General features: G+C 36.7%; 1 protein-coding gene across 3 annotated transcripts in view; it reads right to left on the bottom strand.

The window, feature by feature from the left end:
* The window catches only part of LOC107038124 (venom dipeptidyl peptidase 4), a 567,343-nt gene that overhangs the window by 463,196 nt on the left and 78,067 nt on the right, over nucleotides 1-26,080 (bottom strand). For 2 of the 3 annotated variants that reach the window (XM_015257032.2, XM_015257031.2), the window contains exon 2: nucleotides 23,309-23,379. The exons of the other annotated variant lie outside the window; for it this stretch is intronic. In XM_015257032.2, the coding sequence (XP_015112518.1) occupies nucleotides 23,309-23,335 (27 nt within the window). In that variant the 5' untranslated portion in view covers nucleotides 23,336-23,379. The remainder of the gene's footprint in view (nucleotides 1-23,308; nucleotides 23,380-26,080) is intronic. 3 annotated transcript variants of the gene reach the window in all.

Below are 26,080 nucleotides of genomic sequence, written 5' to 3'. Positions count from 1 at the left end.
CAGCGCTCCCCAAACATCAGAACCGCCTAATTGAATACATAAAAATACAGTAAAAAAAGCACCGTCAGTCAGCAATTTTCCCCAGCCCTCGCTCACTTAATATTCTCGCAGTGCAAGAAATAAAAACCTAAAGAAATACGTTACCATTACAGCCCTCAAAGGAAATCCCATTCAACGAAATTTAACAGAAAGGAACGATTCGATTATTCCACTGGGAGAATATGAATTCTCTTCTTCTCTTTCAGGATATCGTTCCGTTGAAAAATTTCAAGCTATTTCATTTTTTCTTCCATCCGTTCATTTCGCACCCGAATGATTGAAAATAACGGGAGAATAGTGTCGAGTCGATTTGGTCGAATCTCACATGAAATGAATCCAGTAAAATTGAATCTGTATCAGGAATTAATATCTAGACACCGAAAAAAACATCGGCGCTAATGTCTCCAGTGTGAGGGATTAAGGTATTTATGGCAAGGTCAGCATGTAGGAGGTGAGACGGTGCAGAATCTAGTGTTCTCTCGCAGAAAACCAATCGCTGAACAAAAAAAAAACGATACTTCAATTGCAAATTTTCAATCTATTTCGACCCTTTTTCTGTTCGAAATATATTTTTAATAACTTTTCTGTTTTTTCCCACATATTTTAAACCTTCTTTTATTTTTCTAACCTGCCTTTTGGATAGTTGGAAAATAATTAATATGGATAGAAAAAGTGACAACGTCGTGCCGTTCGAGACACAAGTTGGCAGCACTGATTCACTCAGCTCTTATGTTCCTTCGCAAAGCGAAATGTATCATCACAACTCCATTCGTATTTGCCGCGCTTACCCCTCTACAATTTCTAACCTCGAAGTTATCGCTATTCCAAGTTGCGCACGCAGAATTCCTATTTTTCATGAGTTTTTTAATTACCTCTTCTAAACAATTCTCCTAGGCCACTTGGATTATTTTTCTTTATGTTCCTCCATGAAAGCTCCACCCAATTGCAAAATTTCAGGAGAATGGCGACTTTTTTTCTATTTTTAATATTTTTTTCCGAATTTCCGTAAGAGGACGTATTAAAATGCATTTTATAGAAAAATTTCTGTGTTTCACCCATTCTTCTAGGCTATCTGGGATTTTGCATAGGGGTTTTGAAAAAATCAAAGAATCTATAAAAAAAATATATTATAAAAATCGAAATCGACTTCTGGCGACAAAAATTTGGTACTCGAAATTAAGACTCCACAATTAAGGGTCACAATGATCAAAATAAGGGTCATGAGGGTCAAAATGATGGTTATGAGGGTCAGAATAGGGGTCATAAAGGCTATAATAAGGATGATGAAGGTGACATGGGGGTTAGCGAGCGAAGCAAGCAGGGGGCGTAGCCCCCTAGTAAAAGAAATCAATTTCTTGACTTTTTTTCAACCTCCCATGNATGGCCGAACCTCGGTCCAAGCCTGGGCGCCCAGACTTGGCAAGCCCAGGCTTGTGCCAGGCTTGGCCCGTTTCTCCAACACTGGTATTTCGTACGTGGGTGGCTACCCCATAAGTAACTTAAATATTTCGGAATTAAAATCAATTCTTCTTGGGAGTTCAATTCACCCTTAAGCCCGAATCAAATTCTGGCACGGAGGGGATCTTTATTTTTCACACCAAACTGAATTGATTACCACATTCATGTTGACACATATAAAAATGAAATTTTTAAAGTTGAAATTTTTATTCTCATCTAATCGATTGCCATATTGAATACTGTTAATCAAATTGGAATTGTTACCGAGAATTCCCTCAACCAATATCAATAATTACACTTCACATTTTATTCCTGCACAATTCACCAATAGTTGACCCTCTGGAATCCCAGAAAAAATAGACCATGGAAAAAATAGACCAAGGGAAATTTTTAAGTTATGTGGGTTTTAGCACATTTTGGGTGTGTGGGCTATTTTTTCTTGGACCATTTGTTCCGCCTACCGATTCCCTCAAATAATATTGAAATTGATTTCAATTCTAATGAGCATCATATCCCCCCCGCAGGCTATTCAATTATCAACAAACAATCGTGCATTTCGGATTACATTACGATGAAAAAAAATTCTGGAATAGTTTGGCTAATGATGCCAATGAGATACATATCGCTTTAAAATCAATAATAAAGGGAATTGCCTACACCAAATGCATCGTCGGATCGGAAGGAAACAATTATCATAGCTCGAAGCGCCCCACCCTCCTCCGCGGCCACGCTACCTCTCTAGTGCTCTGTCATTCGCGTTACGGACAGTACTTCAGTAAAATTCAATAAAAACGTAGACGTCAAGACGTGAGATATCCTCGAAGTAATATAAAAATACCAATATCGCGACACTTACTTTTCAGCCCTTCCCCATGCATTGATATTTCGCTGTAGCCTACCTCTGCCGCCATTTACCATTTCACCTCCCACATAGATATCAAACCGCACGGCTTCTGCCGGATATAAAACGATACCGCTATACTGCCAATACTACACCGACTGCGATCATCAATGCTTTTCGATTAAATTAAAGCTTCTTTTTGTTGTTTCGTAAAAGGAAAAATTTGTCCCTTTTTTTATGGTTTCGTTGAATGTTTACGAGCTGTGATGGATATCTGTGGTAGATGGATTTTCTGCTCGTTAATTGAATTTCATATCGGGGGATTAAATCGTGAACGATTTATCTTTTTATTTCCGAATGGAGGCATTGTATTCGTCAAATCCGAAATTTCCAATTTTTTGCGTCGGGATAAGTAATTTTGGCCCCAGGAGTTTGAATATGCTATTTTTACAGTATGGCCGGATGAACGTGTATATGTGTATGTGTGTGTAAGTCATCGATCGTTTTCCGAAGATAACTGAACACATAATTGTTCAAATGAATCTAATTTTGATTTACAATATTCTTCCCAATGGCATCTTAATCAGGGATAGCCATATCCATAAATTATAATTACCGTTAAATTATTAAGTAGTCAATTCGTTAGTATTACTCTTAAAGTTTAATGATTGAAGTAATCATCAATATAAGTATTCAAGTTTCGAATTATTTATTAATCAGTAATTTAGTTAGGAAGAGTGACGATTGTTTGGATAATCGGAAATCACTGATACGAAATTTAGTATTATTTACTTGATAGAAAATTTCCAGTTCCATATTGTTAAACATTTAACTAGAAGATGGATGAAATAATTTAAAAATTGCAATTTTTGAAAATTACAAGCATTTTCTATAAATAACTTATAAACAATCAATTTTTCGTCACGGCGGGCGGAAAGGACACATTTTCCTCCTGCTTCGCGGGAGGAAAATTTGCCTCGAAGATTTCCACGTCCACGACCAATTTTCGAGGGTCCACGTGACCCTCGTCTTCGGCTCGGGTGATGATTCTGTACGTGGACACGACTCCTTTATTTTCCCTCCCTTGGTGAGAAATGTACTATCCTACCATAAAAATCATTTTCTCGGAATCGTAATAAAACCTTTCGAATTCAGAATTTTACCAGAAATCTATTTCACGGCTAAAAAGCTAGGTTTCCGAAAGTTTGAACAATTTCAAATATTTATTTATTTATTTATAAACAAGGAATGTTTAAAAAATAATAATTCTGTGCAACACGTAATTTTAGTGACACTGAATATTCATGATCTTTTTCCAATTTCTTTCACGCAATTTAATTTACCAATGTGATGATTGAAAATGGTTGACTATAGTGCGGACTGTACCAAACTGTTAAAGATGCTTGGATATCCTTAACGGCCGCACCGGAGAAAAAATTGACACACCAAGGAGTATACCTGACTATTACAACCCCAGAGAAAGGTCAACATGAAATTAATTCGGCTATCGGGTTAATTACTGCGTCCACTGATTGTTGGGCAAGAGTAATGACAGTAATTTTTCACATAAAATTCTTCATTACTCATCGAGAAGCCCACGATAAATCACAACAATACTGAAGCAATGTGTTGATGTCATGATGAATCGACTCGATACATCATTCTCCAAAATGCCACTGGCCATAATCTCCAGACAAAACCCCAAAGAATCATTTTTCTGAGCATTTGAATGCCGAGCCACGTCCAATTGCGGAAAAACTTCTGATCTGATGGTCACTCTACATATGATAAGTGTCGACGAGCATAAAATTCAAGGATAATGAACACCAGCTGGAGCCGGAAACAGCTCAGTATGTGCTGAGGGAAAACAAAGCGCGGGAAAATCCTCGAGTTTTCGCTTTGTCAGAAAAATTGAAAAGAAACTCCACCAACTGGGTGTAATCTCCGTTGGGCGCTAACGCACCAAGTGGAATAAAGTTTCAGGATAATCGATTTCGCGGGCTCGTTCTCTGAGTGCAAATGGTCTCATTGGCGAGGTGGAAAAAACTATGAAAAATAATTCTTCTTCACTCGTTTGTGCCGTTGGAAATGGAGGAAAATTCTCTTCTCACTGTTCTATTTTCCTTCTGACTGACCCCAATGCATGGGACAAGGGGGAATTTAAAAGTGTTATTAAGTTTTTGGTAGTCAAATTTTAGATTTTTTTCTTCAGAAATTCAGTGGACAGTATCTGATTCTGAGGACGATGTTTCTAACCCCGAAATTCTGCTTCATGTCCGCCATATCCTAACCCCCGACCCAGGTCACACTTGGATTTTCTTGTCAGACAAAATTGAATAAATTAACAAATATCACCTAAAAGAAAATTCTGTCAAATCCGGGAAATTTTTATCTTGTTTAATTTCCACTGAAATTTCAGGACATCTCGTCATGGAAAAATCGAATATTTCATAAATTTTTTGTTCGAATGATCTGAAAATTGCTAAAATACTTGATTTTTCAGTTCAATTATTGCGTGAAAGTTCGCAAAAATCAAGAAAATTCAAGGAAAAAGTGAAAATTCATGTCATTTTGTTTCTGAATATTCATGTTCCATTGAAAATTCAGTCAACTTGTGATATTTCTGTGTCGCTGCCACTGAAAACTCATAAATTTTCTTGAATTCAAGCTAAAACTTGAAATTTCATAACCGTTTTCATGAGAATTACTACCACATTTATATTTGATATGAGTGCGTAATAGCATATTACGCAACAAGTGCGTAATGGGTTTTTTGGCTCGTGGGAAGTTGTAAAACGAGCCGAAGGTGAGTTTTACAATCCCACGAGTCAAAAAACCCCATTACGCACGAGTTTCGTATACTATTTTATGTCATAGGGCCCAGAATCCGCGATTCTAACCTCGCTTCGCTTCGCTCGCGTGATTCTGGGCACCGATGAAATAAAAATTTTTTTTTTACCCGTGGCAAATGTGTCGCCTTTGGCGAGCGCGACCCTTCCCCTTCCCTCAAAAGTCAAAGAACACTTTTGCCACGAGTGAGGGGCGTGTGTAAAAATTATTTTTGCCAAATATCCATTTGCTTGAGAGAAGTATTCACTTTTTAAATACTGTATTTTTCCACTCTAGTCGTTCCCAGGCAATCCTCATTATATTTCAATTACAACAATCATGTTGCTCTAGAGGATGATTAGGTTGCACATGACCTTGGATGAATTCGTCCAAGGAACATTCATGTTGACTAAATTACTTATTTTCTAGAAGAAAGAATTTCGATTTATTTTTCTAATGTTGATAATTATTGAGGGAGTTCACTAAAGATTGTAACTAAAGTGATCATCTTCTAAAGCAAGATAATCGTCATAATTGAAACCTAATGAGGATTGCCTGGTGACTCGACTGGAGAAAGACAGTATTGAAAAAATAAATACTTGTCTGAAGAAGTGGGGTTTTGCGCACGCGAAGCGCAATGTGTGTATTTTTCCCACACATGGTGATGAAAAATAGGGTTCGATACTCGCGGGAAAAGTGTTTTTAGACTCGTGGGATTTCTATCACTAGTCTTCGGCTTGTGCTATAAATCTTCCACGAGCCCAAAAACACTTTTCCGCAATCGTAACGAAATATACTATTTTCTCAGTGCATACGCTTGAAAAAAGTGCCTCAATTTTAGACGCTAGTTTTTTTAGCGATGATAAAAATGTTTAAACATACAAACTTTTATCAAACACTTTTTCATGTGTAAACATCCACACACAGAAAAACTTGGACGTAAATTACGTTTTGATAAACGTAATTTACACTTAACGTCAATATGATGTCTTGGTGCTTTTTTTCCATCATAAAAATCGGAATTTAGGCTTTAAAAAAGCGGATTTTACGGTCAAAATAAAAATGAAAATTACGCTCAAACAAAGCGTCTTTTACGTTTATCAAAACGTAAATTACGTTTATCAAAACGCAATTACGTTTATGAAAAACACGAAAAAACATCGTATTTTACGACGATTTTGAGCGTAATTTACGCTTCCGAAATCGTAAATTACGTTTTCATAAACGTAATTTACGATTTCGCAATCGAAAATTACGCTCATAATCGTCGCGGATTACATATATGCAATCATAATTTACGGCGATTTTGAGCGTAATTTACGCTTCAACTTCAAGTGTAAAAGACGACTTCTTAAACGTAATTTACGTTTAGGTTTTTTTGTGTGCACATTTTAATACGTGCAAAAAGTGTCTACACGATTTAACACACTTAAACACATGTTAAATTTACACATTTGGGTTTGCAATGAATGTGCATGTTGAAGCTCCTATCATCTCAAAATGAGTAACTTTCTTCTGAAATGTAAAGACTTTTGTCTTTTCTGTATCACGCATTTGACTGTGCTTCTGGGTCACCCTGTGAAAGACGAAAAAAAAACCGATAACTCTTTTTTTCCTCCATTTCTCATGCGGTTTCCAGAAAGAATTGGAAAAAAAATAAAATACGTAACACAGTTGGCAGGTGGAATAAATTGTGTGCAATGGTGTGGGGTTATGCGGAAATCAGAGGGGAGTCGAAAGTATGCACACTGATGCTTTGAGCCATTGCCAAGCCAATTCTAACACGTCAGGTCCTGGGATATCGCGCGATGGATTCTCCAGGGTGTCACTCGCCCTCACTCTCAGCCGAAGGAACGGTAACGGCTATTGGCTAAACGAGATGATGACGAAAAAGAGAAAAGGACAGGCGTGGGAAAATCGAGAAGGGAAAATGAGCAATTGGCAATGAGGCGATGTTAACGATGATGGAAGGGGTTGATGCAGAGTTTGGGAATTGGAATAAATTTGACGTGAGCCAGGAGAATCAGTCGGATCTGTTGAGAATGTCCCGGGTCAATAGCGAAATTTTGGCTAGTGCAGGGAATCCTGTCTCAATATTCTCCGGAGAAAATCCATGTCATTTGGAATATATGTATTGTGAGGAACCTACAGAATAATATTATCTAAAATCATTACGTCGAATATTGATGATTTATTCTTGTTTTCTGGAGTTGGAATTGAATGAATGCTTAATATTTAATGGAAATTCATTCACTAAATTATCCGTTTTATATGATAATGTGGATAAAATGAAAGAAAAAATTGATAAAATAGAATATTTCAGTTGATACAAACGAGAATATGACATAGAATTAAATTCATTATTTTTTTGAATGTTTTGATGCACACTGTTGGACATTTTTTTTAATTTCATGGAAGGTATTTCAGTAAATCCCGTAAGTGACATTGAATCGGATTTAGGGGAAAAATGGTTATGAAATTCCAAGTTTTAAGTAGAATTTACAGAAATTCATGAGTTTTCAGTGGGAATGAGGTGAAATTTCACTAGTTGATTGAATTTTCAGTGAAACATGAATATTCATAAACAAAATGCCATGAATTTTCAACTTTTCCCTGAATTGTCCGAATTTTTATTAATTTCCAGATCATTTGAACAGAAAATTAATGGAATATTTGATTTTTCAATGACAAGATTTCCTGAGATTTGGACACGATAAGTTCCGGAATTTGTCACGGATCACAATTTAACGTTTCAACACAGATAGAAAGGATTACACGAAGAGAAATTTTTTAGAAAAAATCTAGTGCTGGCACGGGAAAAGAGGCGCAAAGTGACAGTCAGGAAAAAGTTTCAATGCCGCCACTAGAAATTTTATTGGGGAAAACGTGAATTTTTTCCAGTATTTCTGTGAAAATTTCACAGAAATCCCCAGAAATTTTCCCAGAAATACCAAGAAATTTTACCTTAACAGCACTAGATTTTTTCACATCCGGTGGATTGTAATTTTTTCCAGTACTCGTACAAGAAAATTTCTAGAAAATTTCTCTCCGTGTAGTTATTGTTAACGAATGAATTTGGTTGGAGACGAGGGTCTATTCGATCTCACCAAATGTTCATTCGTTAATAGTTAACAAATGCCCATTTGAGGAGCCTGCTTAACTCGATTTTCACTTTTCAAGTGAACCATTCGTTAACTATTAACGAATCTCGTTTGGAATAAATGAATCAGCCTATCAGTGAACGCTTGAAGACCTCAAATCACAGATAGTTATGAATTATTCAATAGTTTATTGGAATAATATTGTGCCAATGTATTTATTAAATGAATTCATTCATTTATTACCAGATCTGACGTACTCATTCCACAAAAGCCATTGAATATTTGAATTGATACATGTTTCAAAAAGGAATACGATATTATGGGATCCGTTTGATGAAATTGAATTGAATTTACAGAACGAATCCCAACTCAATTACGAGTTAATTTGGGTTTCGCCTCGAATGAGTATTTAATTGTGTATGCGGCATACATGATCATCAAGAATATTGAATTCTTTCATTATTACATAATTTGAAATGCACCATTGTGCATAGCCTGCGGGAGGACATGATAGTCATTCCAATAAAATTGAATTTGAGGTCAATTTCAATGTTATGCCAGGAGGTTGACTATTCTAGAATGTCTGCGGAAATGAAATTTGGAATATGGTTATTGACATTGCTTGCGTGGATGCGCAGTTACAATTTTAATTTGATTAACAATGTTAAATATAGGAAACGATTAGATGAGAATAAAAATTTCAACTTACTTTTGTTTTTCCGTAATAAAAACGCGTGACAATCAAAGGGAAAATGTTTCAGAATGTTAATGAACCTTTTACGGCAACTTCTCTTGACTGTTAGTCCTATGCGCAAGTATCCCGCGATATTTATTCAAACACAGTAATTTCCACGGAGGTTTCGAAGTCATAGTGACCTAGGAGACTCTTCAGATTTTATTTAGGCGTTGATTTGGGCAAGAATTTTCAAGTCGTCGGTCTTTTCGCACTCGCGTGATTTCATTCTATTGAGGAATCAACATCATTCGTTTGTCAATCTCTTCTTGAGATACATTTGATTGGAGGAAATCCAACTTCTCTAGAATTGAAGTTCCTTTTATTTGTCGCAATAATGAGAGTATTCGATTTCATTCCAGCCAAAAGTTGGTTAACTCCAGAAATTCGTTGGTTGACTCAAAAATCAGTTATTCTCATGACTAAATACGTTGTTATCTCAATTAACACGATCATACGTTGTTCCAAGTAAATTATAATTTAAGTGAGCATTTCGTATATCGAATCAAGATGAATATTGTTACGCGGAACAAGCTTTGAGATTGTAGTAAGATGTCGTTGAGTTAAAAGAAGTTTATATTTCTTAACTAAAAAAATTGCATTAGTTTACAATAACAGAATCACAGATTACGGCAATTCTACACAAACTTGGATATCACAAATTTCGTTCAATGTGATGTACGGAACACTCAATTTAAACACCGGCTTCATTTGATAAAACAACATTCAGTTCATTCCTCAATGTAATCATCTCCTAGGTACGAATTTGTTATCAATTCATGAACGTAGAAAATTTCTCGACTGCAGATTATATTAGGTTAAATAAAAATAGAACTTTCCCATTTTTGTAGTGAATATATGTGACTTGACGCCAAGGACTATTTTATTTGATTCAAGTAAATGTATGAAGAAGAAATAATTGATATTCACCGTAAGATCTTATTTGATTGAAATTGGTTCAAGTGTATAATTCTTGTTTCAAGAAAGAAACATCTCAATAAAAATTATTTTTTCAAACTCAATTTCTCCATTATAACAGTAATCTATGAAATTGCCAAAATTTCCACCAAGATTATTTCCGAATTTTAACAAACTAAAGAAACATCTTTTGCACTGAGAATTCCAGGAAAATGTGTGGTAATCTGCATGCTCTCGGACGACCAAAACTGAATATACATAATTCCCCAAAGTTTTGCTCGCAAAATGGAAAGAGCCTGTACAAGCCTTATTGTTGCCACATCATCCCTCAAAATTTCTACCCGCTCTAGATAATAAACCAAATATTCACGTTGTTCTCCATTGATACAACAACTCAGATAGCGTATGTAAGGCCAGTGGAAAGGACGTTTACTACTGACGTACAGCGTGAGACCAGGCGCAACCTCATACCATGAACTTATAACGGACAAGCCCCAAAGGCACACAAATGCATCTCGTGTTTCGCTTCATTCCCAAGCTCATTCGCTATTCATAAGCACCGGGTGTACAGTACAAATTTGGCTAGGGACGAAAAGGCCGAGTGTACACCGTGAATATGATGCTACCCAGTATGAGCCTATTTGTTGAAGAAGCCAAGATTGAATAAATAATATTCATAAAGTAGTGGAGGTTGAATTAAACGATTTGTTTCATGCATGTCTTGGGGATTCTTGAGAGATTGGAAACTTTCACTGCATACGCTGTTAAGAAAAGTGAGGAATCTCCAGGGTCGCATTTCCAACGGAGAAAGTTCGACCTTTGGTGAAAGAAGATCACACTTGAATGCTGAATCGAGTTCATAACGTGACCCAGCAAAGCAAGTTAATATAATTTACTCGCCGGTAATAGTATTTTACCTGACGAGTTAGTAAATAACGTTTTTGGCGAGTGTGAAGTTCACAGGCCGACGAAAATTTTGTCGCAGAAAGTTTAGAGGAGCTGGTGCATGTACCGCCGACCTGAAGGAAATGAGTCTTTTTTCCAGCCTCGCACTCTAAAAGGAGTCATAAACGGTTAGAATGGGTTCTTCGAGGTGCTTACTCGAAGATGTAAAGAGGACAGATTTTTCATTAACATTGAACATATTTAACTATGTAATTCAACTGCCATCAGCCGGTGAGCAACTGAATCGAACTTTGAGAGTAATACCCCCCGGCATGCGTCCAATACTGCCGACCTTGTTTTCATGCCTTTTTTGAGCAATGCAGACCAACTGTTATAATTTTTCCTATTTTCATCCTTCGTTTCCATTCTTTGGCTCCATTTTGAGAAAGATTTCACGTGAATAATAATAAATTATCCTGAATTTACCCGATGTTCCAGTGGCCATCGACTACCCCAAACAATCGAGCTGTCACTCGACCGCCATCTAGCTGCAGAGTCTAGCAGCCCTATAGAAACCCTGAGCGGCATTACCCACAAATTCTGGAGGGAATTACCCACAAACGCGGAGGCTGATAAAATAGCCAATAATAACTGATGAAGATATTTTTCTGCTATCGAAAAGGTCGCAATGGATGTGGAAATGTATAACGAACATATATTTCGCACTCCATTCAATTATTGACCACTTGGAAATTTGAAAAATCTAAAATTCTGGGGTCGAAATATTTTATGAATTCAGTAGGAAATGATTTGGATGTTTTTAACGATGTTTTCACGAGAGGAAATTGAAAATTTCTGTTAAAATTGCTTGTTGTTATCAAATATTTGCATAATAGAAAAAAGAAGAAAATTTTTTCTCAGCCAATCCTGAGAAATACGGGCGGGCAGTATTACCCGCTGGGCGGCACAGGCACCCGCTCCCTACATAGTAATCCTTACTATGTAGGTACAGCAAGTAATGAACTCGTACTATGTTACCATAGTAATCTCTCTTACGGCCATGGTAATATTTACTATTTAATTCTCTCCGTGCATTATTTCATCTGACGGTATTGTGAATTAACGGGCTCGTCTACCCATTCCTCACTGAGACATATATGAATTGTCAATAAACCAATTCTCCTCTGAGCGTTTCATCACCAATAATATTTGTAAAAATCCACAAACCAATGGTAAAAAAATACCGGACTAAACTTCATTTATTGAAAATTCCGTATCTCCGCTTGTCAGCCACGTCAAGCGGTATGCCACTGACGCATTTTCAAAAGTTTATAATTTTCACTACTGTATAGAAAATAGTGGAAACACGGAAAACTGAAAAACAAAAAGAGTCAGGACAAAAAAAGCAAGTAATGAAACAAAGAGTGCCGCCAGAGAAAAGGTGCACAGAGAACAAAAGCGCCGTGGGCTGGTAAAATTTCTATAGACGCAACAAAAAGCCCGAAAAATGTGACTGGTATTTTTATGCAAAACGGATATACAGTGACAGTTTTGTCAACTGCGAATGGGTTGATTTTTTTTTTTTTCAGTCTAGATAATCAAAGTTGCACTGCTATTTAAATTGAAGAACAAAAAGTGAAAAGAAACCAATTGTTCGTTTTGGTTTTCACAGAAAAATATTTTCTGTTGTGATTGCTGTGTGCACACACGAGTCGAGCCAATTTGACTGACAAAAAGCAGCGGGGAAAATGAATATTATTTCAGATCTGATGGAATTGATGCTTATTCATTCACCATATTGAATACAAAGTTTATTCTACAGTCGACCGGATGCGCAAAGAAGTGATTGAAATGAATTTTTCCCTCGATTTTTTTGCTGCGAGCAATATGGCTAATGGAAAAGGGATTATGAAAACAACGCATGCACTCTAAAAAAAAGTTACTACTCACCAGTACTGAATTCTACTTGGGAGAAGTTTTCTTGTGAAAAGTTGGGCCAAGTACTTTTCATGTCCTTGGGTGAAGTACAATATTTGCTAAGCAAGTAGGAAAAGTACTAGGAGGAAGTACTTTTATTACTTCCTGTCAGCATTTTTCTTACTTCTCACAAGTACTTTTAATGCTTGGAGCAAGTAATTTTTCTACTTCTCGCGAGTACTTTTATGACTTGATTCCAGTACTTTTGGTTGGTTATTTTGTTGGGGAATTTCATATCATTAATTATCATTCTCATTATCGTTCTCATTATCATTATCATTATCATTCTCAGATGACAATGACCAAATTTCATCGAGGGGAGGTTACGATGAGTTTAAAAATCGCGAGATATTGCAGTAAGATTTATCACACATTGATGATTGATTATTTATATATGTTGAAAGACGAAGAATAAGTGGGAAAAAAAAAAGATTATTTATTGTTTATTTGCCCCCAAGACCTTGAAAATGAAGAAAAATAGCACAGTGTAGTCAATTTTTGAGCTACAGGGGTTTCCTTTTATAAATTTTTCAAAAGATGTCTAGAATAACGGTTACGAGCTACTTTTTTTCAAAATTCGACTTCTAAATAGGCAATTTCATTCTTTGTCGCATAATGAAATTGCAATTTTCACACAAGATAGCTCAAAAGATTAATACTTTAATTTTTTTGTTCAATATAAAATATAACAATTATTTTGAGAATCATTTTGCTGGCTATTTCGCATGAATATTTCCTTTTTTTTATTAAAAAAAAGGGCTATTTGGAAATTAAATTTGGAAAACTTAATTGGTAATTGTTATTCTACATATCTTTTGAAAAATTTTGAAAAAAAAAATCTCTGTAGCTCGAGAATTTATTACACTGGACTGTAGTCCAGTACATTTCAATTTTCAAGCATTTAAGGGGCAAACGAACAATAAATAATAATTTTATTTGCATTAATTCTTCGTTTTTCAACGATCTCCATTGTATGATGAATCTTACTGTAATATTCCGCGAAAATCCATTGGTACTGGATTTGAGTACTATTACTACTTGTCTCAAGTATTTTTTCTACTTTTGAGAAGTACAGCTCGGTACTCAGTACAAGTACTTTCAGTACTGATGATGAGTATAGTTGGTACTTGTCACCAGTGCTAATTGTACTTGGAGCATAAAACTTGTATTCAGTCGATTTTCAACTTGGACCAAGTAAAAAAATTAGCTTTTCTCCAGAACCGCCTCGGTACTGAATACAAGTAGTTTTCCTACTTATCAGAAGTAATCTTTTTTTAGAGTGTGGAAACCGATAATTGATGTAAAATACCAAAACGTCCAGTATATCGCCCTGCGATTTTCAGCCGTGATGGAGTGAAATAAAAATAATATGGCATTTACTACCAGGGATTTACAGGCATTACTGATACTTCCACTAATCCCTGGCAACGTTTCAACAATTTGTTTTTCGTATTATTGCGATAAATAAATATGGTCTAAAAAGTCCGAATATACGATTTTTATGCACGGAGTCTTTTTGCTTCCGAATGGAAGCCTTGTTTTTGACCGATTTTTCGATTTTCTAATGTTGATTGCAAATGATCTAGAATATTATGAAACGTGAAGAAATTATGTTTTTCGAGTCATGTCTGTGTGTATTCGAGAAGTTGAGTTTTTGGTGATTAATTTTCAGAAAATTAAACATAAATACGGTGAAATTTGTAGATAAAAATCTGAAATTTTGGCTCATTGTAGCTATTATTCAGCTCAACTTTGGCGCGCTGTTTCAGCCCGATCGGTCCAGTAGTTCCTGAGATATAACAACTTATTTACATTTCATTTTTCCCCAATATCTCGAAAACTACAGCCCCGATTTCAATTTTTTTCCAAATACTCGACTCGATGGCTTCTACATAAGTCAATCAGAATATATAGACGCTTTACTGCACAGTTTGGAGATATTGTCGTTTTACGTTTTTCATGAAAAATCTTGTACGCACGATAACTTGAGAAAAAAAGGAGATAGCGAGTTGAAATTTGGTATGGCTCTAACTCTTATAATACTAAAGGTTGGTATTTTGGATGGGTGCAATCAACCGAGCGGTTCCTGAGTTATGCAACCTTTTGTGAAAATATATTTCTTCCAATATCTCATGAACTGCTTGACGGATTGCAATTTTTTTTGTCAAAATACTCATCTCGACGGCTTCGATCTAGATTTCTAAATTTTTTATTATTGTACGCACGCTATTTTGAGAAAAAATTAAAATAGTAAGTTGAAATGTGGTATCATCTCTTACAATATTGAAGGCTGATATTCTGAATGGGCTCAACCGGCCAAGCAGTTTCGGAGATATTTAATCTTTTGTATAAATCTTTTTCATTAGAAGATTGAATATCTTCCTGTAGACACCCTGTAGAATGTGGTTACGGTATGCCAGTCATAAGGACAGGGAATTGCTGCGAATCCATTCCGAAGCTTACTACCAATGAAATTGATAGAAAAAAAAAGAATCACTCAAAAAATTGTCTTAAAAAACGAATGGAAGCAATATATTCACACAAAATTAGAGATAAATGAATGATCACTACCAATGATTAACCTCACTTTAATCTTGACACTGGAGCGGTGGCAGCGCCCCATAGTGAGTCAAGTACGAAGTGTGGCGAGGTGTGACGTCATTATCCCCTCCCTACCAATATTTTTCATAATTTTTATAAATAAAGCGAAATTATAAAATTGTGGAATTACTCCCAAATTGAGGTTCTCGAAGTAAAGAATTCATTTCACCCATTTATTCATGAAAGAAAAATAATGAAGGAAATATCCCTGGTTTTGATTATGACCCCCTCCCTACCAACATTTTTCATAATTTTTATAAATAAAGCGAAATTATAAAATTGGGGGATTGCTCCCAAATTGAGGTTCTCAAAGTCTAAAGAATTCATTTCACCCATTTATTCATTAAAGAAAAATATGAAGGAAATATCCCTAATTTTGATTATGATCATTGTTCTTCCAAGACTTTATAATCTTTTTCGTTCTGAATTTCCGAAGTTTTTCTTATTTCACGGAGACTACACACCCCGAGTAAAATTTTCGTTCAACACGAATTTCAGTCTGAAATTTGGCCCCAGTAACCAGTAACAATATCCCCTCACTTGAACACTTTGTCCAATTAACTCCATTCAGTACCACCCCGAAATATGCATCCTCCCCCTAAGTTCAGAAATACAAAAGCGAAGGCCAAGGAGAAGTGTTTCTCCCGAGAGCATCAGCTCAACGGTGAACAATATGCCGGGTATATAATCCCACTTACGCCGGCAAGTATCTTTGGTGCTCCGCAGGGTTACACCAACACCGGTTATACTCAAGATGGCGTAAGGCCCGTTATAGTTCCTCCCTGTATATTACTTGAGGATCTTGTTTCCAGTATGACATTATTCCCAAGTGAGTATCCAAAGTACCAATGATACTTACCACGCAATGTCTTTGGATTATTAAATTTGCATTCAATGTGGGATTATTGTTTCCGGAACGTTTTTTTTTCGGAGAAAGTGCTTGGACTGTTTCTACTAATGTCGCAGACATGCCGGAGATAGAGGGGAGAAGGGGGAATAGCTTTGGGTGGTGCTGCGAAGTCGGGAAATTGTCCGTTCGAAAGTGGGTAATTAAGACTTTCGATCTTTGGGTCTGATGAGGATATTGCGTGAGGTGAGACAAACGGTGGTGTGGAATATAATATTCTGAATGATGGGGCAATTAGACGTTTGGACATCAGATTGAGCAATTGGGTGAGGTCTCTCTGATTATTCCATTACACTCAAAAATAATAATACCTTGTTTTAAGGATGTTTAGCCTACCAAGTGGACAACTCAGTTGAAAAGAAAAATAATATTGACTAAATAAATCATTCATGTTACAAATTATTTTTCTCATCAAATTAGAAGTATTATGGCGTACTTTTCCGGTCTCAAAAACAATAATTAAAGAAGATGTTCATAAATAATGGAGGACTTGTGACTACAGTGGTAACAGTCGAATTTTGATCGGGCAACATCGCACACTTCGGCTAGTAGTGGGGTTGTAACTGTGAGATGAATGTTTGTGTGTGTGTTATATGTGTCCATATGCTTCCAGCACTGAATTATCGTCACCGACTTTACCGACCTCGATCAGCTGTTGTGTAGTGTTGTCGTGTTGCTCGACTCGTAATGGCGGTCAAATTTCTTTTAGAAGGATTCGAAAGTCAATCGAAGATATCACAGCTATATGGCCTGGTCCCCTATTTGTTCTCACCGGCAATAGATTCTCCATAGTCCAAAGTAAATGACTTGCGGTTTTTTTTAAATATCTTGAGTGTCTAACCCATGCTAATATTGAACATAATCAAAAGAACAATTCTCCAAAAATTCTGGTCAGTCTAGCCGGTCCAACACCTGTTTGAAGTGTTAACTTGTTGGTGGGAGAATATTCTCCAACTTTTACCTCGATTCCTTTTATTCTTGTTTGGGTGACCCACCCGGCACGAAACCACTCAGAGCACTTCATATCCACAAACGTCACATCCTTGACCAAAGAGGTATGAAATGTCCCCGAGGCCACGACTCAATGTCAATGTTTATTACTTTTGCGAAAGGAAACCGGAGTCTTTCTCGGTGAAAAGGTTTTCTTTACCCGAAGGATTTCGTCGTGATCAACTTTAATCGAAATTTTATCCTTTTCAAGGGGAGTATGAGACACTGTGGATTGGGTATTTCAATCATTTTAGCTATTGAGCTTCAATACCCAGAAAAAATGTTCTCGATTCAAGTAGATTGCGAGTAGAAATGTGAAAATGACCGTTATTTTTTTTTCTGGGCATATGACAAATGTATGACCGTCATACACTGTTAAGAATTTTCGCGGAATTTTCCGTGCCAAATTTTGGAAATTTTTATCGTGATGAATTTCCACTGAAATTTTAGGAAATCTTGTCATTGAAAAATCAAATATTCCATGGATTTTCTATTCCAATGATCTGGAAATCAATAAAATACTTGATTTTTCAGGTCAATTATTCTATGATAATTCAGGAAAATGAGGAAAATTCAGGGAAAAATTGAAAATTCATGTGATTTTGTTTCTGAATATTCATGTTCCACTGAAAATTCAATCAAGTCGTGAAATTTTCATACCACTTCCACTGAAAACTCATGAATTTCCGTGAATTCTATTCAAAACTTGAAATTTAAACCACAACCTTTTTGTCCCTAAATTCGATTCAATCTCACTCTCCTGTTAAAAAATAGCATGTGCACCTCGGGCGGGAAAACATGATTTTCCGCCCTTGATGCACAATATACTATTCCGTCCCGGCGGGCGCAAAGTTACATTTCCCTCCCGCTTCGCGGGAGGGAACTCTAACTTTGCGCCTACGCCGAGACGGAAAATCGCGTTCTAACCACGGGAAGTAAAATAAAGGGCCCTCAGCCGCGTGCTTATCAACCTCGCCTTCGGCTCGACTGGTAAGTGCACTGGCGGCTGAGGATCCTTTATTTTCCCTCCCTAGGTTAGAAATATACTATTCTTGGAATGCCGATATAATTTGGTCATGGGACGGTCAAATGAGAATACTATCATCCAATCGATCCCAGTTTCCTACTCATGTCGTGTATAAAAAAAAGATTGTTTCATGAATACTGCTGCAATAAAAAATCATTTACAATTCAAAAATGTCCATTTTACCCTACAGTAGAGTTCCCTTTATTTTCCGCTTCCATTACTTGTCCTCTCTTCTCCTCTGGGCTTGTTCGCCAAAAAAGTTCTCCCACTTCCCATGCATTCTGCATCCTTGTTTTCGATGTCATGCGTGTAGGATTGCGCAATGTCTCAATAACGGGATGACTGCCACATGGTGACAGTCGTAGGTTATGTGGCTTCTCCCACACTACTACGATTCCCCCCATCCACTATCCACCTTCCCTCTCCAATGCGCCCCTCAGTGACCGAGTGGGAGATATTCCATTATTCAGATTTCACATGAAATTCACTCAAGGACACATTCACCCAAGTCGCGAAAATAGAGGGAACTCTACTGTATTCAGTGTGAATTGGGGCCGGATCTCGAGGTCATTCCGACCGTCTATTCTGTAATTTAGAAAATCACCTAGAGACGGCTAAAAAGTAGTAAAAAAATACTTGATTCAAGTTGGAATCTACTTCAGTCAAGAAATTATTTTTTCAAATGCTCCGAGCCGGAGGCGAACTCTGAACTCACATTCATCGACAACGAAATTGATGCCCGACTAGTCGCGCGCATTGCAGCGTGCGATGAACTGGACTTATTGCACGGGGTGATATGATAGTACTTTAACGTACGAGAAACGGGCATATTTGGCGAATGGTGGGTTCATCAATGTCCTTTCCCAACAAGTAAATTATATTACTTGAAATATCTCTATTGACATTCACCCAACACGTCAACATGAATTTAAACAAGAGAGACGAGTTTACCGAATTAAACCCAAAAGTCTCGCAGCCTCCCACACAACTCTGTATCTCTATCCACTCCGAGAGGTATCCGGAATTTGTGCCAAATTCTGTGGACACTGTATGCATTACTCACATGCACCAACACACATAATATCGCACGGTCTAACGCTCTCTGTGCAATCCCCAACGGCCTGTGACCGCTGTGCGAGCCAACGCCCCATTTTGCGGGATACATCGAAAACTAATCATTGGCTGACGAAGTTCATTTGGTCATATCACAAAAACCAAAATATGTCACAAGAATTGTCAGTATTGAGTCATTACCGAATTTTATGCTGTTATTATTTACTAAACATTCAACGAGACGAATGGATCAATGTGCAACGAAAGTGGGAGTTGATGTTCAAGTGCATTGCGCAACATCAAACGAATTTCTTCCAATGACACCCAAAAAGGAGACGTCCTGAATCAAACCGAAGAATTGGTCTGAATCAAGTCAGACTGAATCATGCGGGCAGTCGACTTATTTCATGTCGAATTGACGGTATGAATTAAATCAGACTCGGACAGATGCAAACCGGTATATCAGTCTGATTCAAGTCGATTTTTCGACTTGATTCAGGTCGATTTTTCGGCTTGATTCAAATCGACTTTTCGGTTTGATTCAAGCCAATTGTTCGATTCAGTAACCAGTTGAAAAATCGACTTGAATCAAACCGAAAAATCAACTTGAATCAAGACATTATCTACTACTTGGAACAGACAAGATTTCGGCGTGAATCACTCCATTTTTTTATTTGATTCAAGCCGATTTTTTGGCTTACTTCAAACCGACGTCGACTTCACACGTTTCTTTTTGGTAAAAGAATTATTTCAATAAACTATTTGTCGATTCATATTAGACCCGGAATCGGGATTGGCGTACTCCAAGTCACTCGGCTTGAATCAAGCCGAAAATCGACTAGAATCAAACCGATGTCGACTTGAACCAGTACTTTTTTTGGGCGGAATGTTGAAGCAATTTCGACAGAAAAACGAAGAGGCATTGCAGAATATATTCATTTTCATTGAAAACCTTATTCGTAATTTTCGAACGAAATATGAGTGGATAATCGATCAATTGATAACGAATTCCATTAATTACAAATTTTCCATTGCCACTCGGAAATACTTGTCGTTCCACATTGCATTCCAAATGCAATAATCATTAATTTTTTCAAATAAATCCCTTTTTCATCAGAATTTCGTCATGTTTTGATTATTATTCAATCGACCCTGTCATTTTTTCTCGCTCTACAATGAATATTGAAAGGTCGAAAAAAACTCGAGACCATGAAATCAAACGAAATTCAATGCAGAGAGGGAAAATGAGAATATTATAAAACCAGAAAAAGTACGGAAACAAGGACGAAAGAGGGAGATGGGGAAGTGCCTTTGCCGGTATTAAACGAAAAATCAGGTCTCGTCGTACTGAGTTGATCCGAAATTTATATATGTATGTGGTGAAGGCCACCTCCTGGGAAACAAGGCCAAAAGAAAAGGAACATTCATGCACTGAGCGAAAAAATCACTTCTGGCCAAAAACTATATGTTGCACGTGGAACGGCTTTTTGAAGTGTTTAATCAGTTAAGTTATGGACAACAAAAGAAGGATCCGATGAAACTTCATAACTTCCATGAAGTCGATATTTTTGGTGAGGATTTTTTTCAGAAGATTGTGTTTTCCAGCTACCCCTACAATAGGGGAACTGGTGCATGTACCGCCCAAAATTACAAGACAAGACAAGAATGAAGTGATGCCGCAAGACAAGACAACACAAGAATGCGGTATTTCTTTTCTTTTCTTGCGGCATCACTCATCTGTACAAACACAAGGAAGGAGAAAAATCTCGGGATCTCTCGTTTTTCCAGTCCCTGAGGGTCCTGAATTACTTATTCATGTTCATATTCGTGCCCCAATTATGATGGTGATACTCGGGGTTCAGAACGAAACTTCAGGCCGAGAGCTTAGTTACTTAGTTAATGCAACGTGCGAAGTTATTTTGACTATGTAATCAATTACTTGAATTAGTGGAATATTAATGATGTGTTGAACTTTTGGTTATGGGTCACTGAAAATTGAGAGGAGTTGATAGTGTGCGAATTGTCTTTTGAATTCAAAATGTTATCCTGGATAAAATTATCGGAGAGTTTTCACGGCAAATTCGTTGTGGGGAGTAAGAATTATTACTTGAAATGCGTTATTAGATAGATCGGAGTGGCTATGTGCGCCCGTGCCGATCCGTCCGTGTCTGTTGCAAATATTCACTCCATTTTTAGACTTTATAATTTCGAATTCCATCGGCCCTCAATTTGGAATTCCTGTCACGCAAGAATTGTTTGTGATTTCCAGGATGAATCTGTGAATCGAAATTTTCAACACAGTTTTTGTTAAGGATATCCAAGTACTTTGGCTATTTTTTCTCCAGTCATAAATGACTAGTGACGGGCTTTTCTACTATTGTAGCTGAACGTTAGGGCTTTCATTTGAGCCCCATTTGACTCTGAGTTTTGAGGACATTTTATAATGATTTTATTGTTCGAAATTTGCAGGTCTGAATTCGAATCTCGGAATTGAACCGTTAAAAAACATTTTAAAAATCTAAAAAAAAAATTGGAAACTTAACTTTTGGATGAAGATTGATGAAATAATTAAAAAATTGCAATTTTTTAAAGTTACGAGCATTGACTATAAATAATTCATAAACAATCAATTTTTTACCGTAAAAATTAGCTGCTCGGAATCGTAACAAATTTATTCATATTCAGAATTTTTTTCAAATCTTTTTTTCCAATAAATTTTTGAATCCTGAGGTTAATATTGCGCCTAAAAAATTCTCTTAATCTATTTCATAAATTCTAAACAGGATTTTCCTCAGAAAAAATTGCCCGAACTTAGTGCCGCCGTCATAAATGACTAGTGACTGAATAGTCTTCAAGTGTCTTGAATTGAGACAGAACAAAGTCCGAAATCTGTTCATTTGCATTTCAAGATATTAGAAAATGTCTTGTTTGTCAAACGTCTTGTTCTTAGACGGAGTTAGCCGCTGAGGCACATTTTGGTGTTAATCACGAGGAAAAAAATATCCGCGAATGTGGTACATGGTATTCTGGAATCAAAAATATCTGTATTCCAGAATCTGGTATATTATATCCTGAATTCCAGAATAATATTCCGTAATCCGGGATACTTCATCCTTAATTCCGGAATGATATTCCAGAATCCGAAATATTTAATTCTCGATTCCAGAATAATATTCCGAAATCTGGAATATTTTACCCTCAATTCCGAAATAATATTCCGGGGACTTCCTCGCATTGAAATATTGTACGTTGGGTCTATAAGAGATGGCAAGTACACTGACGTCGCGCCGTTCGAATTTAAGTGATATCGGGCAATAATCACGAGGAGCACTCAGGGAAGTATTTTTATACGTTCTTTCTCCGCGGATTCGCTCTTTCGGCTGCCAATTGCGGGTTTTGCGAATTCCTAGTGGGTTTCAAGGGGTAATTGGTCGTATTTTGGGACATTCTTTCAGGACTTTCGAATTATTATTGCCATCAGCAACCTCCTGAACAGTTTGAAGTTGCTGGGGGGTCATTGAGCTCCTCACTGTGAGAACTCCTCCGAGTCAATACACGAGGTGGAGGTTTGGGAGGCCCCAAACTTGCACTTCGTCACAGTATAATTGTGTCACTTTTTTCATTTCCATTCCTTTCCTTTTTCCTCTTCTCTTCGACTCACCAATTTGACGTACACTATCATCCAGAGAATGAATTTCTCCCAATATCGACTGAGAATCCATTTGAAAATTATACGTACCGGATTCCGGAATATGCTTACGGAATTAAGAATAAAAAATCCCCGATGAATATTTAGCAAAAATATATTTTTTTAAATTGAATTATATTAAATCAAGATGTCTTGCAGACATTGGTTTTCATAGTGACAATGAATTCAACTCTCCAAAAGGAACATTCCTCCCTAAAACATGCACCGTTAAACCACAATAATAAATAACACAAGACTTACGCTGACGTTCATGCCGCCCTCCGTCATGATGCCAGCCTCTGCTCTCGTTCTCTCCCGGATCCACTCCCCTCCTTAACAACATCAAAATCGACAGAAAAAATCCACCATTAATCGTCGATACTATACGCACTCGTCGGAGCAACATTTAATTTGTTTGAATAAAAAAATCTGAATGATGTGACACTCGAAGCGAGAGATGTACAACATTGTGACACAAGACTAGCCCGGACGGGGTGTATTCGTCGGGGGTTGAAATACCGACTGAGTGTACAACCACGTTACATCACTCTTTCACCCGTTCGTGACTTTGACGAAGATTTATCTCGATCAGGAATATAAACTGACAGCCCCGACGCGTCGTAAAAAATGGAAAAAATCCGTACGTAGATTTATACAGAAAGTAACAAATAAAGCGAAAAAAAAAGCTGTCTCGAGCTCTTTCAGAATGGCTTTTTCCTCATGACAACGAAATTTCATTCATGACAGGAGTGTTTTTTTCCACGACACTGGGGGGGGGGGGCTATTTTATTGTCCGTAAAAATTGCCCTCGTTACTGACCTTCCTCACATCAACCAACGACCCTCAACGCGAGATAACAAAATTCCCCTCACCGATATCTACGTCACCGGCGTTTCTATGCTTCCGCTACGGCAAGGCCCATTGACCATCAAACGTTTTAACGAGATGGTTGGTAATAAATATGAATGAAATGATTGAGGAATCGTTTTATAAAACCAGTAGCCAAACCAGGATGTTTTCGCAGTGGCCTTGAAAACCGGTTATATTCTCGTACTTTCACTTTGCGTCGAATATAGTTGAAGAAATATAATTCGATTATACTTTGGGATGCATAAAGTACAGATGAAGCGATGCAATGACATTGCCAAGGTGAAATAATTACTGGGGAAATTTCAGGTGAAAAATCTGGAAATTTTTGACAATCACGAATTAACGTGTCATGTTGGTATGTTTTGTTATTCGCCAAACAGCTGATTTCGTGAATACTCAAGGGAATTTCAATATTGGAGTCCTGATGATAATAAAAATTGTTGAAAATTCAGAAAATTTAAACAACTTTTTCGCCAAAAAATCTCAATGTATTGATAATTTATTGTATTTATTGTACAATTTTCAGAATGAATTGGAGAATTAAAACTACACGGCCAGGAAAAAATTGAAATTTCAGGGACAGTTCAATAGGAATTTCCAGGACAGCGACATTGAATTCTATTCAGGGACAAAAATCATGAAATTTCAATGTAATTCTAAGTTCTTGAGCAGCAAGAATACGCAAAATTTCTTGAATTTTCACCCAAAATATGAATATTTAGTACCAAAGTGCACAAAATTTTCGATGAATTTTCAATTCAAGAATGTGTTTACCTGAAATTTACCTGATTTTTATCAACGTCCGTTGAACAATTGAACTAAAATTTACAGATCACATTGATCGTTCCATAAAATTGTGAATTTTTAATAACGAAATTTATTAAAATTTCGCTGGAACTGTCACTTGACAAAAATTATTAACAATGAACGAGGATAAAAATTCGGAGGAAGTCTCCATTTTATTGAATTTTTTAGATAAATGAAGAATTTCATGAATAATTTGATGATCCGAGTAATGATTGAAAAGACATTTTTTGTGCCAAATATTCAAAGAGTGCGCCAAGATGGAAAATTTTGTTGCATACATAGATTTAGTAGGTCCAAAAAAATTGAATATTCAATAAAAACGTGAATATTCAGTACCAAATTACGCAGGATTTTCGATGAATTTTCAATTCAGGAATGTGTTTGCCTGAAATTTTCCCGATTTTTATCAATGGCCGCTGAACAAATGCACCAAAATTTACAGTTTACATTAATTTTTTCATTAAATTGTGAATTTTCAACAACGAAATGTACTGAAATTGCGGTGGAAGTGTCACTTGACGAACAATGAATCAGGATAAAAATTCAATTTGTCATTGCAATATCAATGATCATTTTATTGGAATTATAGAAATGGAATAATAACTTTGTTAATTTAATATGACTGATTCTTTATTCAATCGTACGCAGAAGATGCATCTCAATATTTACTCAAACTCCGACTATCGGAGACTATATCCTATCCTATCATAAAAAGAAGAAAGGAAATCGATCTCGAACTATCTCGAAAATCTCGAATAAGCGTAAGCGTAAGACTAAAAATGAAGCGCCACGACGTGAGGAGATGAGAAGGCGCGTGCGTAGCACGCGCGGCCGATCTCGCGACTTTAAGAGGAGACTACCATGAGTTTTAAAAGTCGCGGGCGATTGGAATGAGATTTTTCGTGGATTGAAGATATATCATATATGTCTAAAAACGAATAATTAGTGCAAAAAAATTGAGCGTTTATGGTTCGTTTGCGCCGCACTCGCTTAAAATATTAAAGATAGTCCAGGGCTTTCAATTTTTGAGCTACAGAGATTTCTTTTTTTTCAAAATTTTTGAAAAAATGTATGCAATAATAATGACGAATTAGTTTTTTTGACATTCGACTCGTACGCACTAATTTCGGTTTGTTTAAAATAAAAATTTGCGCCATTCATGTAAAATAAGCAGAAAAATTATCCTTAAAATATGGCCGTGACTATTCGCACCATTGCGTGAATCACTCCCGTACACTCCATACACTCCACGCATGCGTGAAGTTTGTGTGTTTCACGCAGCCGAATTTTCATACTGCTGTGTATTTCACGCAGTTGAAGTTTCATACTACTGTGTGTTTCACGCAGTTGAAGTTT

This window comes from Diachasma alloeum, unplaced genomic scaffold (genome assembly GCF_001412515.2).
Source record: "Diachasma alloeum isolate Michigan unplaced genomic scaffold, Dall2.0 Dall_scaffold_00277, whole genome shotgun sequence".
Classification (NCBI taxonomy): Eukaryota; Metazoa; Arthropoda; class Insecta; order Hymenoptera; family Braconidae; genus Diachasma; species Diachasma alloeum.
This window is presented reverse-complemented; position numbering and strand designations above follow the sequence as displayed.